Source organism: Crocodylus siamensis, chromosome 15, assembly GCF_052110815.1.
Source record: "Crocodylus siamensis isolate JL-2025a chromosome 15, ASM5211081v1, whole genome shotgun sequence".
In the NCBI taxonomy this organism is placed as follows: Eukaryota; Metazoa; Chordata; order Crocodylia; family Crocodylidae; genus Crocodylus; species Crocodylus siamensis.
The window spans coordinates 17,622,605-17,639,496 of NC_143409.1; the positions used below are offsets into that span (position 1 = coordinate 17,622,605).

The 16,892-nt window shown below is 43.9% G+C and overlaps 1 protein-coding gene across 3 annotated transcripts in view; it reads right to left on the reverse strand.

Moving 5' to 3' along the window:
* Positions 1–16,892, reverse strand: part of SH3GL3 (SH3 domain containing GRB2 like 3, endophilin A3) — a 99,339-nt gene that overhangs the window by 19,883 nt on the left and 62,564 nt on the right. For all 3 annotated transcript variants that reach the window (XM_090028962.1, XM_090028960.1, XM_090028961.1), the window contains exons 2-5: positions 12,289–12,357; positions 11,275–11,347; positions 4,277–4,420; positions 895–1,028 (exon numbers count right to left, since the gene is read on the reverse strand). In XM_090028962.1, the coding sequence (XP_089885088.1) occupies positions 895–1,028; positions 4,277–4,420; positions 11,275–11,347; positions 12,289–12,357 (420 nt within the window). The remainder of the gene's footprint in view (positions 1–894; positions 1,029–4,276; positions 4,421–11,274; positions 11,348–12,288; positions 12,358–16,892) is intronic.

A 16,892-nucleotide genomic window follows, 5' to 3' on the forward strand; every position in this document is an offset into this window, starting at 1 on the left:
AAATCCTGGGTTTGAGAGACTCAATATAGACTAAAAGTGGTGATGCAGGACGTTCTTTAAAACACAAATTAAATGCTTATTGTTTTCCCCTTTCAAAACAATGGCTGAGAAGAGAATCATCCATCATACGAGACATGCAGCCATTGGGACATTACTGCCTCTGCCGTTTTATTTGTGGACAATTTTCTAAATCCATTTGTGTATAAACAAATAACTTTATATTGTGTGTTCCATCAGGATTTTAGCTTGCTTATTACCCAAACTTACAAGAATCAGAAGGTTCAGATTTAACCTATGCCTGGTTTTCTTCTCATTTGTTACATCATAAACAAAACTGTTGAAAAAATACTGCTAAAGACTAAAAATTCATTCCTTAGTACCCTGGTTTTTGGTACAGTGGTTCATGATATTCAACGTTCATATTCCTTGATACAAATAAGATCACTCTGTGGTTGTCCTAAATAGCCTATAAAAGTAATCTTATTCAACCCTGTTTTAGAGCTAACTCCACAGTGAAGGAGCTAGAGGAAATTTAGAATGTGACAGGCAACTCAAAACAAAATCACACCCCATGTCCAGGTTAGAACACTTAATGAACCAGATTAAAATAAGCAGAAAAAATACACTCTCTCTTTATTTTCCATACTGTATTGAACTTTATTGTGGTAGGTACATGGAGTAAAGCAGATGACAGGAATGTACCCTAATGTTCATTTTTAGCTGATTTCATGTTTTCCCAGTGAAAGCAATGATGCTTAACATATGATAGTCAAATGCAGGTAATTTTTCTTTAAAAACAAACAAAACAAAACAAAAACACCTACATTTCTGATTACTTTTTTAAATCATTTTTTTCAGTGGGGAAAAAACAGGCTTGTATCTTCAAAAACTCACCCCAATCTCTTTTAAGTCTTTGTCCTGTAATAACTGCAGAGGATCAATGAAGTTTTGTTTGACATTGATATCAAGAGAGTCCTTCACCTCTGCCATCTGCTTCATGCTTTCACCAACATCCATCAGTGCAAGGCCTACAGTCAAGAAAATGCTACTTGTATACCAAGAATACCATTACATGTAAAATTACAAAAAACATATTATTCAACAAGGCATAAAAGTGTTGGTAGTACATTCTTTAAGAAGTAGTGCCACCCTGCCTCCTGTCACTTGTGCTCCCTTTAACTCAGTGCCCAAGGTTCACATCCCAAGCACACCAGCTGCCCATTCTCCTCATGGCACATAGGGCAAGGGTTGGCCACTAGAACTAGAAGAAGTTTGTCTTCACCAATATTTTCATTTTCCATCTTTTTCTGGTATCCATCCATGCAAATTACTGTCTTCCTGCATTACAGTCTCCATTCTTGAATTATTTGAATCATATACACAGCTTCTTCTGTGGGTCCTTCTCCAGTTAAGTAGAGCCCCGGGGGGGGGGGAAGTCACATGACCAAAAGATTCAGTATGTCACTTTCACAGCATCTGTAATACCTACAAGGCTTGAGAGCAAGAGTTCTCAGACAACAGACGTGCAAACAAAATAGTGCAAAGACAGTAAGTGATCTATTACATTTTAAGAACAAGAAACCAAAATGGCCAATTCACATATTTGTGCTGATACTATTAGTGACAAAAATGTGAATACATCATGAACTTATACTTTTGCGAGTCTCTAATTCATCCCATTTTTAATATATTGGTTCTCTGGCCAAAATTGTTGCTAGTATTTGTAACTAGAGGTAATAATAAAAATGCAAGTGTTCTTATTAGTGTTCCTGGTTATTTCTTAAGTCCATAGATCATGATCAAGTGTGTGCACATAGCACATTTTGTTTGAAATTTGATCTCTACACTGGTTCCAATCTGTAATCCTATTATTCTTGCAAAAGTATACAGAGCTCATGTGTTGTGTTGCTCCATCTCATTCATAGCCAGGAAAATAAATAAGCCTTGAGAGAGAAACAGTGTCCTCAACAACATGTTTCTCAGCCTGGAAGTCAAAGTCAGCCCTTGAGTGATAGGTCCCCTGTGCCATCTAGTGGTTTTTGTTTCAGCATGGCAATCTTATGCAATATTACCAAAATTAACTTAAGTCAAGTCATAAAATCCAACCGATTTTGGGACTCGTCCATGCATCTGCCATGGCCAAATTAGCTCACAGTGTTTATTGAATAATATCTTTCCTCTACTACACCCCAAAGAATTGTATCGTAATGCATGTGTACAAGCTAGCCCAATTAAAACTGCACAGATTGCCTTAACCTTGGCACTTCCTAATTTGACGTGTTGGATGTGCAAACTTAATAATGTTTTTTTAATGTAGTGTGTGCAACATTTCCAAGGTTGAAGGGGAGCTGGCTCTAGGAGGCACATTTCCTTCTAGCAGAAACCTGATCCCTCCTACCCATTGCTTCCAACCAGCTCTGTCCCAATCTAGTATCATCTCTACCTGTCTCCTTGTCAACCGAATCTCAATCCACTCCCCAAATGTCTCATTTCAGTCTATCTGTCTAGACAGTTGAAGTCTCCCTCTTCAGGCTCCTAGAGACCATCTTCCTTGGCTTTCCAATCTCTTCCTCTTTTGCACAACTACTCTGAGTTGGTGCTGAGTTGTGTTTAGGTTGACTAGTCTGAGTTAGTCAACCTGAATTAAGGCATTTCCTAACCTTTGAGAACTTGTTCAGCCAGTTCTTGTGTCTGTGGCTAGCAGTTCCCAATTCCTTCCTCTGGGCTCCTTATCTGATGTCTTTCTCCTCTCTATGCTGGCTTTCAGTCACAGTTTCTTTCTTCAAGCTCCTCATCCAGTCTGAATCCATCCTCCCGATCTTAGTCCCAGTCTCTGCATCCAGGAGGTCCCAAATCTCCCCTCTATTTCAGCTTCTTGTCAGATCTGTTCTCTCTCTCCCATCACCCTGTTCCTTCTATATCCGTTCTTGAACTAGGTGCCCTTAACCAGCCAGTTTCAGTCCCCTTTCAGTAAGTAGCTCTCTGTCCCATGCTTCCTTCTCTAGCTTCCTCCCTGTCATCTAAGTGTTACTACCAGCTATCCTACCCAAACAATTCCAACATGCCCTTCCCTTGGCTCCCCTGTCTAGCCAGTCTTTTTCCCTCCCACCCAGTTCATAGTTCATGTGCTAAAAACTCTTGGCACAGGCAAGATCTTCCTTGTTCAATGGGAGAATGGTAATTCTTCCAGTAGAAACCAAACCACTGTATGTGCCCTTAGTGCCCCTGTGTCCTCCCAGTCTTTCCATTCCAAACTTCCAGCCACAGTTTCTGCCCCTCCCCAGTCACAGTCCAGAGTTGTTCCAATATATTCCTTCATTTCCCCACGGTCCAACATTTGTTTCCTCTGCATTCCAATAAGACTGCTTCCTCCTTCCTACTGTCTGGGTACAAATGTGTGGGACAAGAAGGGATGGTACTTTCAGCACAAGACAAACAGGCTTTCTGCATTTAGTTCTGGTGGCTGGCTCCTCCCTGTCTTGGAGCAGCCAGGAGCAGCAATTGTAGGAAAATGACTTCCAAAGCCCAGACTTCCAAGCTAGAATATCCTCCGTGGATATATTCTCTGTGGATATAGTCTCATGGATATAGTCTCTGTGGAATATCCTCTGTGTGGACAGCACATGTCCAATCAGGTCAACAATCTACTGATAAATTAGAACATGCTCAATGAATATGGACTCTTTAGAGACTGCAGCCCTTTTTCCAAAGACTTACAACTTGGCCAGTTTCAGGTGGCTTGCCATAGGGATGGCAACAAAAGGTACTCTACCACATAAAGGACATCACTCTCACCATCAACTTCCAACTCCCTGTGTCAAAGCTTGGGGACACTAGCGCAGTTCAAAAATAAAAGTTATAATATTGTTTTTCGATAAACAACATTTTTTCCTGCTCTTATTCTTGAGGACAGCTGTACCCATTTTGGTTGGCATTTAAATAAACAAATTAATCAGCCTGAGGCAGGTGCCCACCATGAAAAATATCAGCTGAAATAGCTGAAGTCCAACAAAACTATAAGCAGTTTAAACAGATGCTTACAAAAAGCAGTCAGTAACCTTACTAGTAGGCAATGACATCAGCCTTCCCTATAAGACAGCAAAATACATGCTTGGAAGTATCACATGATATTTATTCCACCTCTTGATATATGATCATTGGACTTTTATTTTGTCAACTTACAACTGATAATTGTCAGCAACAACACACATCTAGGTAGTATTATTCTCCATGCAAGAAATACAGAGATATTCACAAGAGAGTTACTCAAACTTACCAAATGTAGAATCATCTCCAAGTTCTCGGCCAAACCGCAGCATACAGTCCCCCAGTAGCCCTTCTGTTTGGGGATATCCTGTGGTTTTAACCTGGCCTCTGATTTTTGACATAGTGTTCAGCATTCCCAGTTTAGCTCTGTATGCTTAAAGGCAAATGAATGAAAAAGTGTCACTTTACAGAATCTTCTCTAAATAATACATTATTTGAAAGATTCGGACAAAAATAATTTCAGCAAATAATTGTGTTTTAGAGCAATGTGTTTTGATCACTTCACTGAAAGTTAAAAAAAAAAATCAAGATGTGAAAGAAGTTTTCACTGGATATATGGATCACCTGACTGCATCAGTTATCTAATTGGATGAAGAATAACATGACTCTTACATGCAGGTCTCTATTTTGAAAAGTTGTCATCTTTTCTTGATGATCCTATTTCACCTCTATGATGCTTAAGTGGATTCAGGTGTCCAAAAATTCGAGTCAAACCATGAATATAGTGTCTTTTGTAACACTCTGAAGGCACTTAATACCTTATGACAAAAGAACCTTAAGCTGGAAGGAAGAGGAGGACCCAACCACCTTTTGCATCAACCATTTTTTTGAGATTTGAGCAGGAAGTTCAGGACTGTCCAATCCACTTAGACACTTTGTACACAGAATAGGATCTGATCCCAAATGTATATGAAAGCAGCCACAGTCATTTCATGTTTTCATTTAAGTGAAAGGTTGCAGAACTCCTCCCCCTTCAAATGCTTGGCTCCTCTGGCCAAAACACTGAGAACTAATTCCTTAGAATGGCTTGACGTTCATAGATGCATAGATTCTAGGGTCAGAAGGGACCTCAGTGGGCCATCTAGTCCAACCCCCTGCCCCTGGCAGGCAAGAAAAGGGTCACCAAACCTGGGGTCATGTGAACCCAGCCATGTGCCTGTCCAGTCTCCTCTGAAGACCCCCAAGGATGGGGCGAGCACCACCTCCCTTGGAAGCCCATTCCAGATCCTGGCAACCCTGACTGTGAAGAACTTTTTTCTAATGTCCAATCTAAACCTTCTCTCCAGTAGCTTATGGCCATTGCTCCTTGTCATTCCAGGGGATGCCCTGGTAAACAGATCGTCGCCTACTTCATGTTGCTTTCCCCTTTTGAATTTGTATGCTGCCACAAGGTCCCCCCTCAGCCTCCTCTTGCAGAGGCTGAAGAGGTTAAGGTCCCTTAGCCTTTCCTCATAGGGCCTTCCCTGCAGGCCTCTAATCAGACAAGTGGTTCGTCTTTGCTCTCCAGGTTGTCCACATCCCACTTGAACAGCAGTATCCAGAACAGGACTCAGTACTCCAGCTGCAGCCTTATCAGTGAGGGAGAATCACCTCCCTGGACCTGTTTGTGAAGCACCTACGGATGCACGAAAAGGTGCAATTGACTCTGCCGACTACTTCATCATATAGATGACTCACGTTCATCCTGGAGTCAACAGTGACTCCAAGATTTCTTTCTGCCTCAGTGGTGCTAAGAAGGTTGCCCCCCAGCCTATAGGTATGATAGCAGTTCTTTCTCCCCACATGCAGCACTTTGCACTTGTCCTTAATGAATTGCATCCTGTTGCTCTCTGCCCACTTCCCCAACCTGTCTAGGCCAGCCTGGATCTGGTTCCTCTTCTCCAGGGTGTTAGCTTCACAACATATTTTTGTGTCATGTGCAAATTTGGATAAGGTGCTTCCCACCCCCTCATCCAGATCACTGATAAAGATGCTGAACAGCACCAGGCCCAGAACTGAGCCCTGAGGGACTCCACTGCCCACATCTTTCCAGGTTGACACTGATCCATCCACTGCCACTCTCTGAGTAAACCCTTGAGCCAGTTTCCTACCCAGTCTACCATATAATCATCCAAGGCAAATCTCCTCAGTTTATTTATAAGGATGGTACGGGATACCGTGTCAAAGGCCTTCTCAAAATCCAGCTAGATAACATCCACCTCAACTCCTGGTGGACTCGACTCCCAGACATGTACTAGAGGCACAGATTTTGAGGGGGTGATAACTTTTACTGGACTAACTGCATAGCTGGGAGAGATTTTTAGACAAGCTATGCCAGCGCGTGAGATGGGGGAAAGGAGGGGGCACTTACCTGTCCCCTCCTTCGGTGGGGGAGAAGGACCCCCCCCACACCCCCCAAGAGCAGTGCAGCACCACCAGGCCCTTCTACACATGCATGCAGTTTAAAAAGGGCCTGGAAACGACGCAAGCTGCACTTCAGTCCCAGCTCTGCCGCTAGACACACGGGTACAAGCCCATTGCACCCCTGTGAGCCCAGGGACCCCCCAAGAGACCCCAGGACCCCTGACGAGCCCCAGCCTGCCCACAGGTAAGCAGGGGCCTGTGGTGGGAGGGACGTAGCCCAGCTGCAGCAAGGCAGCTGAGTGGAGCCAAGGAGGGTCACACTCACACTCCACCCCCCCCGGCTTCTACTTAGTCCAGCCACACAGGGAGCCACGTGATCGGGCTGCTGGGGGGCAGAATTACCTGTCCTCTCCTTCAGTGGGGGAGGGAGGGATCCTCCTAACCCCCCCAAGAGTGGCATGGCACCAGCGGGCCCTTCTGCGCATGTGCACAGTTTAAAAAGTCCTGGCAATGGCAGAAGCCACACTCAGGTCCCGGGTCCAGCGAGACACATGGGTGTGAGCCCGTTGCACCCCTGTGAGGCCAGGGACCCCCCCAAGAGACCCCAGGACCCCCAAGCCCTGGCCTGCCTGTAGGTAAGCAGGGGCCCGTGGTGGGAGGGATGTAGCTCAGCTGCAGGGAGGCAGCCGAGTGGAGCCGAGGAGGATCATGCACTCCTCCTTGGCTCCTACTTCACCCAGCCCTGGACTGGAGCCTCGTGAACAGGATGTGCAAACAGGCATGCCTCTGGGCCCGGTGTGCAAGTTTAATGCAGGAGTTTGCACAGGAGGGTGAGCGAGAGGTCCTGAGGCCCTGCCAGCGAGCCCCCAGGGAAGGCAATCCCATCAGTAGCCATCAGTAGCCAGACTCCCAGTGGCACAATGTGGATGGGCACACGTTGCACCCTTAGAGTCCCCTCGGAGTCTGCGGCCTCCCCCTCTGGCACTTCAGAGGCCTCCACCCAGACAGAGCCCATGGTTCCAGGCTCCATGCAGATGGAGACCCTGGCTCTCAGCTGCAGGGGCTGCCTGGCATGTTTCCAGGATCATGGGACTGGGAGCATGGCCAACTCCCCCTGCAAGGTTTGCTCCACTTTGGAGTCTCTGGGGCACCAGATAGAGGAGCTCCACATTGCAGTCCAGAGACTGCGTGCCATCAGGGATGGTGAGCAGGAGATAGACTCCTACTGCCAGGCCCTTCACCCCCTGAAGGTAGAAAGTAGACCAAGGTCACCTTCCAGGACAAGGGAGGACTCAGGGATCTCCCATACCATCCAGCCAGGGGGTTGGACCAAGGTGGTCAAGGGCCCCAAGGCCCACCTCCCCTACCCTCTGGGGCTTTGCAACAGGTATGAACCTCTTGCAGCCCCAAGCAAGTCTGCAGAGATGCCAGCTCCTGCAGGCAAGGGCGGATCACCCACCCCTACTCTCCACAAGATGAAATGTGGGGTGTTCGTCATGGGAGACTCCCTCCTGAAGGGGACTGATGGGGCAATCTGCCGCCCCAACCCCTATCCCGGGAGGTCTGCTACTTCCCAGGGTCCCGCAGCTAGGACACAGTGGAGAGAAGCCCAAAGATTATCCAGCCCTCTGAACTCCACCCTATGCTCCTTATCTATGTGGGCACAAATGATATGGCTTGGAGCAATCCCAGCCAGGTCATGAGGGACTACAGGGCTCTGGGAGTGGGGCTTAAGGGGTTGGGGGTGCAGGTGATCTTCTCCTTGCTCCTCCCGGTTGTGGGTCATGGGCTGAGGAGGGAGAGTCGAGTTGAGGTAGTCAACCAAAGACTGTGGCACCGGTGTCATCGTGAAGGCTTTGGCTTCCACAATCACAGTCCACTCTTCGGTGAGAGAGACAGCAAGCTGCTGAGAAGAGATGGCCTCCACCTTACTCCACTGTGAAAGAGGCTCTTCTCAGGCAGACTTGCTGACCTGCTCAACTGGGCTTTAAAACTGAGCCCACCAGGGGATGGGGGGACTACCACCACTGCAAGCCCACTGGACAGCTTTTGTAAACCCAGCAGGCTAAGGCACTCAAAGGAACCCACCCCTACCCCAGCCCCAGAGTCATCCGTAGGGAAGGCAAGGCCAGGAGCCTGGGGACCAAACAGGAGGAACTGGTCCTCCTGCTAAACAAGGTTTACAATCTCATAGGGATAACGGAGACCCGGTAGGACTCTACCTATGACTGGGCCACAGGTATAGATGGCTATACCTTGTACAGGAAAGATCATGTGGTAAAAAGGGCAGGGTGGGTTAACTCTCTATGTCAAGGAAAGCTACGCATCCCTGCAAGCTGACATTGGCACCTGGGGGGACGGTGTGAGACTCTCTGGGTTAAAATCTATGGCAAACAAGGCACAGGGGACACAATGGTGGGAGTCTGCTACAACCTCCTACCAGGATCAAGAGTTTGACCAGGAATTTGCCAGAGAACTGGCTGAGGCTGCACTCTCCTGGTCCATGGTTGTCATGGGAAATTTCAGCTACCCTGACATTTTGTGGGAAGAGCACTCGGCCACATCCAAATGGTCGCAAAGCTTCCTCATGTGCATGGATGAGCTCTGTCTGACTCAAGAAGTCTACGGACCGATGAGAGGCAAAGCAATGCATGACTTAACAGCGGCCTAATAATCAAAGGGAAGCTGGGAGACAGCAACCATGAGCTGATCAATCACCTTTACCATCCATTGTAAAGCTAGCAAGTCAGACAGCAAAGCAGAACTCCTCGACTTCAGGAGAGCTGACTTCGACAAGCTCAGGAGGCTTGTTGGTAAGGAACTCCCCTCCCCTCAATCCAAAGGGGAGGGGAGTTCAGGAAGAGTGCTTGCTCCTCAAGGAAGTGATCCTGGAAGCTCAAGCAATGTCTATCCCATCTTGGAGAACAGGCAGCGTGGGTTAGTTGACGGTAAGTCTTGCCTGACCAATCTCATCTCATTCTACAACCAGGTGACATATCACCTGGACAAGGGAGAAGAGATTGACATCATACATCTTGATTTTTAAAAAGCTTTTTATCTGGTAACCCACGATCAACTCATAGAAAAACTGGCCAACTGTGGCCTCAGCTACATCACAGTCCTTTGGTTGGGGAATTGGCTCCAGTGTTGGGCCCAAGGCTCCATCCTTGGGCCTATTCTTTTCAACATCTTCATTAATGATGCAGAAATTGTTGTCAGAAGCACAGTGGCCAAGTTTGCTGATGACACCAAATTTTGGGGTAAAGCGTTCACACCTGAGGACAGGATGGTGATCCAGGCCGACCTTGACAGGCTCAGAAAATGGGCGGATGAAAACCTGATGGCCTTCAACTCTGAAAAATGAAAGGTTCTCCACCTTCAGAAGAAAAACCCACAGCATGCTTATAGGCTCGGCAGTGCTATGCTTACTAGCACCATGGCCAAAGGGACTTGGGGGTCATGATTGACCACAAGATGAATATGATGTTGCAGCTGGCAAAGCAAGTAAAATTCTGGCTTGCATCCATAGCTGCTTCTCTGGCAAATCCCAGGATGTCATCCTCCCACTGTACTCAGCCTTGGTGAGGCTGAAGTTGGAGTACTGCATCCAATTCTGGGCTCCACAATTTAAAAAGGATGTGGAGAAGCTTGAGAGAGTCCAGGGGAGAGCCACGCGTATGACTGGAGGGCAGGAAAACAGGCCTTATGAAGAGAGGCTGAGAGCTATGGGACTCTTCAGCCTGGAAAAGCGCATGCTCATGGGGGACCTGGTGGCTGCCTGTAAGTATATAAGGGGTATACATCAGGATCTGGGGGAACGGTTGTTCACCAGAGTGCCCCATGGGATGACAAGGTCAAACAGTCACAAACTCCTCCAAGACCATTTCACCGTGGACAGAAGGAAGAACTTCTTTATTGTCTAAGCCCCCAAGGCCTAGAATAGACTGCCGCCAGAGGTGGTGCAAGCACCTAGTCTGGACTCCTTTAAGAGTCAATTGGACATTTATCTTGCTGGGATCCTGTGATTCCAGTTGACTTCTTGCCCCTGGGGCAGGGGGCCAGACTCAACAATCTTCCAAGGTCTTCCAGCTCTAATGTCTATGAAATCTATAAAGCTTTTAGGCACAAGGTAATCTTAGCAATTTTTCTGTATCCCACACAGTACAGAGTCAAAAAACGGATCATTATTTTTGAAGTGTTTCCTCCAATCCACCCCTCATTTGAATCATAAAATAGCCTCCTAATACAATAATTTCCTTGCACTGAGCCTTCCTGGAATTAAAGGCACTGGCCTCAGTAGCTGCATCTTAAGCCTCCCAGCTGATCATTAAGCCTTAATCAATACATTAATCCTACATGTCCCTAGTCAGGCAAAACACACTGATATTTCCTTCCAACCACATATCTCACATGGTTCATGAGGCAGGTACAGCTGTGACCAACATGAACAAGAATCTTGCATAAGGAAAGACTGCAAGATCAAACTCTGTTCCATTAAAGACAAGTGAAGTCTTTCTGTTGGAGTAAACTTTGGATCAAGCATTTAATGCCCCATATCTTGACCCAAACAGATCAAACCAGTGGCCAATACAGGTGTCTTTCCTTTCCCTATTTTAGAAACTGATATTAGAAATTCACTGTAAATTCACTACCTAATATTTGTTATAGCACCTGGAAGAGGAGATGAAGTTGCTTAAAAAGAAAGGGGGCAGGGCAAAGAGAGATCTCTTTGCCTTTTGTGAATATGCTGTGTGTTACAGATTCCCTAACAATATTAACAACCCAGAGGGGCTAATATATACCCTTGGAAGAGGCAATGCAGCAGAAGTTCAACTTGTAGTCTTAGTCTATCACTGTTAGAGGAACTTTCAGAGTTTGCCTTACCTGGATTTGGTTGAAGGTACTCTGTGGATTTGGACAGAAGCTCTGCTACTGCTTTATTGGTGATATCAATTTTCTAGAAGAGAAACGTAACAAGACATAACTAAACTATACCCCTTTACTAAAGAATTTATCTGCTGATTAGGTACAATGTATTGCTCTTGTAAACTAAAAGGGTTTATATAAAAATTAATGCAAAATGGGATCATTTTCAAATCTTTTTATATTGAATCAGATCTCCCATTACTGATGCTGAAAAAAACTGAATTGGCACATCAGGTTGAGAAAGCTCAAAAACCCAAAGAGTGTAAATGAATAACTAAACCTGCAGGACCTACTTCTAGTCACAATTTACATATACTACTTCCACACTGTGGAATCACACTTGCTACTGTATCAGCCACTCTGACCTCACGGGTCCGAAACGTACTAGCCCACATTACCCACATTCAGGTGCATCTAAAACATACTCATATTTGAATTCAGTTACTTGCCATTGCCATTCTTACTTGCACAGCAATTTCCTCTTACAATATAGGTAAAAGGAATTCTTCCTTTAGGACCAAGGAAAAATGAATCTAAAGCCAATCTAGACTATAGATTCAAAATTAATGTATGGAAGAGAAAAAAATGAAGACATTTCTCAACCCGTCAACATTTATCTATAAGACAAGTAAAAAAAGATGTATGCTAAAGACCAAAACAAAGCGTCCAGCTCTAAATAGCAGGAAGAGAGAGGAGAGCGAGAGAGAGAGAGCGCGAGCACAGGAGCGCGAGAGAGAGCAAGCATTGAAACAGGCCAACACCACATTTTTTCATTGGCTGGTACTTCCAGAAAGAATTTGACTTTTTCAGATTTCAGGTGAGGACAGGATTAGAATTTCAAACATACAGATTTTTGCACTTATTTTTACATACTTACACATATGCATCACATATGTTGTTTACAATGTCAATCTACCATAAGAAAAAATATGAGATTTTCTTCTTGCAGTAGTATAATCTTGGCTTCCTTACCCTTTCCATTTCTTGAAACTCTTCATCTAGTTTTGTTCCTTCTGCCCCACTAATTTTTTCACTGAACAACTGTAAACAAAAAGAAAACTATATTATTACTTTCAGAAAAAATAAATATACTTCAAAGTCACAGGAAGTTATCAGAGACTCACAAACATTAGTTAAATATCTGTAAAAAATACATGAGGCAAAAGGAACACTCCTTTCTGTCCAAAGGAAAAATAATCTTTAGGGAAGAAGGAAATGGCCAGCTTGGATTTAAAGGACATTCAACAAAGGGATACAGAAGAATAAGAAATAATTTCTCATGCTTGAACTGCATATATGTGCCCTGTAGAGTTCAGGCACAAAGGCCAGATTCTGATTGTAGAATAGCTGGTGCACATCCAGAGCAATACTTTCAAATCAGTGTTACTTAAGTCTTCACGTTAATGTAAAATCAGATTCCCAGGCTGTATCTCTGCAGGGCGAACGCTCTTCATAAAACTCCCATTAATTCTGTGAGGAATTGTGTGCGCGCACTCTGGAATAAAGACGCACTGTATTATTGTTGTGCAATCCAGTATCTTCCAAGCTATTTAAGACAAGAAAGGCACGCTACCTTCAGACTAGGATTTTAATAGCAGCAACTTTAAAAGCAGGATTCCAGCTAGGCAATTCAAACCTTTGGGATATCTGAAATCTTGCCTAATCTTTTCTAAACCTCCAGACTTCTGGCATTATTTTTGGTCTTGACACAATAATTCATTGTCAATGAAACTTGTACCCGAGTCACTTTGGTGCTGTAGAAAACCTCATCTATATCACTCAAGCCATTATTTCTTATAGTTTAAATTACCAGCATCATGCTATTAATAGAAAAGAAAAATACTAAAAGCCGGATCCTTTGCCAGTGTACATCACCATGCATTTGGGGGGATGGAGTGTCACTCTACTTTGGGGGCACTATTTTAAACACAACTTAATTTAAAAAAAAAAAATCAAACCCAAGTGCTTATTTCCACATGAAATTATTTCTTAAAGGTAAAGCAAGCTTTGTGTTACCATTTAATACCTCCAGAAACATGATGATCAAACACAGAACAGCAAGAAGGGGAGCAGCTGTTGCTTCACTGATAACAGATGCAGATAATACCCAAAATGAATGATTTTGGTCTCCCTGTTCTGAACAACCTGCACAACAAGTCTGGCAGCCTCAGATATAGGGAGTCTGAAGGTGAGCTGCAGCCATTAGTAACGGAGCTGTCCCTTTCCTGATTGATCCTGCATGGGGTAGGCATACAGTACACTGCTTATGAGTAAAAAATTAGGAGGACAGTTTGCTCAGAAGAACTTGGTTAATGTTGCTGCTGTTGTACAGCCACAAGAGGACTCCTGTCTAGGGGAATAAACAAGGCCAAACAGGGGATCAGGTTGTTAATGACTGTTTATTTATTGGTACTATGGTAGCACTTAAAGGCCCCTGTGCCACCGTAATACTCATTGTATAAACATGTGACAAAGTAATGGCTCCTGTAAACCAACAGGCAAAGCCAAAATTTAGAAACAGCATGTGGATAAAAGGTAATGGGGAGATATTACCGGTTAGGATAGTGAGAGCAGTGACAGCCCATCAGCTGCCTATCTACCGGCATGGCATCAAAGCAGAGAAGGACTATAAGCATGGACTGGAAGGCAGAACGGTGGCATGTTTTGGTGTTTATGAGAAGCTCCTCTAATGGATAAAAGGGTAACATGGGAAGAGAAAGCATGAAGGTGCTGCTTGTAAAATTTAACAAGTGAGTGGTCACGATTGGTGTTACCAGTAGATGGGGCAGGTGTTTCTCAGTACAGCAGAAAAGCTTGTTGAGGGAGGAGAGTCTTCTCCCAACTCTGCATGGGCAGAAGAAGAGTCTTCCTATGTGAACTTCTCTCTACATGCAGATTTACCTCTCCTGAGAATGCCGAGTGCTGGATGGATCATCTCTCCTGGTGCCTGTATGCTTCCCCTTATGTAAGGAGGGCACCAACGGAAAGATTTGCCCAGAAGGACAAACAAAACCAGCCAGAAGACAATAGCTTCTTTAGAGAACAGAGAGCTTTCTTTGAATAGAGCACAGCAACAGGCATCACATCATGCAGTAGATTCACTGAAACCCATAGACACCTGGGAAATCATTCAAAACAAACTCACTCTGCAATGCTGAATCACAACAATACAGGCATATTAGAAAAAAATAACACTTTTATTTTAGATGTCTTTTTCCTTCTTTTTCCATGGGCAATTATTTTAGCTAAAGCACTTCTCTAGTTTTGATAGTTTCCATTCACCTTCCATGCACAGTATTTTAATTCCTCAAGTGAGCAGTACAATCATTCATTTCTTGTAACTGCACATTCATTTCACTTTGGTTCTCTTCCAATCACCCTTTTCAGATGGCAAGGGTTGGATGTCCATTTCTTCACACGCTGTTTCTGAAAAAACTGGTGTATATAGTAGCATTATATTTGTGTCACATTATAAATAATCCATTTGCATGTAACCACGGGATAAAAAAAGCCACTAGCACAGATACATTGTTTCAATAAATGCATTAATGGGGAAATCTTTTCTTCATCCCCAGATATCCCTGATTCCTCTCACTCTATGATGGCTGTATGCACTTTCACCTCTCCTGGATTAACAGGCACAAATTAAGGCTTATAAGCATTGTTGCTGTGCTTGCCAGTATTATAGCTGTTGATCCCCTTCCTGATAAAGTGATAAGAGTTTTCACAAGCTCTGTGAAGTTTCTATCCTCAGTAGCGCCAAACACACACACCATAGCTTTGAGTTACCCTTTCTATTCTTATCTCTTACATTCTTCTACTTGCATACAGTCTTTCAGATTCATTTAGCTTTTATTTCTGAAATGTAACAAAAAGGAAAGAAGGAAAGAACCCCCATCAACATGCACATTTTTACTTGCACTGTAGTAAACTGCTATTTGATACCAATTGTACAAGTGTGGACTAGTTGCAGTGACAGTGAGTCACCACCCGAGAGAGCATCAGTGTCTGCTGCACTGCCAAACACTGAAGTAAGATATTGAAGGCAAGGACACTGAAGAAAAACAAAGTGATTTATTTGCACTGGTCTCCCAAGAGAACATTGGCGAGGAACTTATTCAGTGTCACATTCACAGTTATTTGAGGACACAGTTTCTAGAATTCAGACATCAAACTGCTAGATTTGTAGTCATAGTTAATAGAGGTGGACATGACCTAGGCCCCTGACATACATTCTAGGGGTGCACCAATACAGATTCTTTGGGCCGATATCAATGGCCGGTTTTTAACAATCCAATTGCCGATATGCAGCTGAGCAGCTTGGAGAGCAGCATCCAGCAGGAAAGTCTGTGGGGCAACCTCCACTTCCAATGGTGCTGCCATCCATCCTGAGCACAGCCCAGCCCAACATCCCTGCTTCTCGGTTACAAGCTCTTCCCTGACCTTGCTGTTCTTTTTCATATCAAAACATTAAATATGATGTTGCATATACATAAGCTCATACTCTTCATTGGCTCGCTCTGGAATTTGCTTGGAAGGCAGATTTGGGAAAAAAAGCTAAATGCATTATCCAATCAGTGGTGAAAATGTTAATATCTCTGTTATACAGCTTCCTGTGGCCCTGTGAGCATTGATCTTCTAAAGAATCAACACTTCCAACAACCCTTTGGCTTTTGCTGCGTGGAAAAATAGTCTTCCCTAAATATGAAAATACACATATTCTGATCTTATTCCAGTTTTCCATTTTTGCAACTTAAATGACATCAATGAAGTTGCTCTGGATTTGTACCAGTGTAAGTGAAATCAGAGTCAGGCCCAGAATAGATGAATCTACAGTTTTAACTAAAATCTACAGCTAGCCAGAGACTTGCAACAAATGGGACCCAAGCCTCCATCCAGTTTTTTTAAAACACTTTTTTCCCCCTCTCAATTTTATTAGAGGCATCTAAAGATTTATAATCTATGTCACGCTGGCAGCTATGGTACATGTTTCTTCTCTTATGTACATTATAAAATAAACTTTAAAAAACATGATCTTGCAAACATCTTTTATATATCATATATACCAAGCTGAAAATGTGATGTTGCTTCTAACTCTGCTAAGAAAGACCACTAGGCACTAGAAATCAGTAAGGATATCCCAAAACAACAGAGACTTGATAAAGCCATAAAAATAACTATCCCAGTTCATATACAAACTTTAATTATTTTATGCTCTATATTATGTTTTTCCAGCCATTACCTATAGGCAACATTCCTCCCTCATTGACACACATAATTGTTTTCTCTGGTCCAACCCTCCTTGGGATCAAGCCACTATAAATCTTTTACTCTTCAGCCTTCCATAGAGCCTGATTCACCTCCAATGACTTCAACAACTCTTGAACAGGCCCTTAATAAACCAGAAAACTGCTGTGTGTAATTAGTTAAGCTGTCATCAAATATTCTCGATAGCCTTTACCAAATCCCACCCAAGGATCCTTTATTTTGAAAGAATCACCCATTAAGATTTTAAGCACCGTAAAACTCATAAAAGCCCATTATAAATGCTAATATGAAAATCAAGCCCAAAGGGC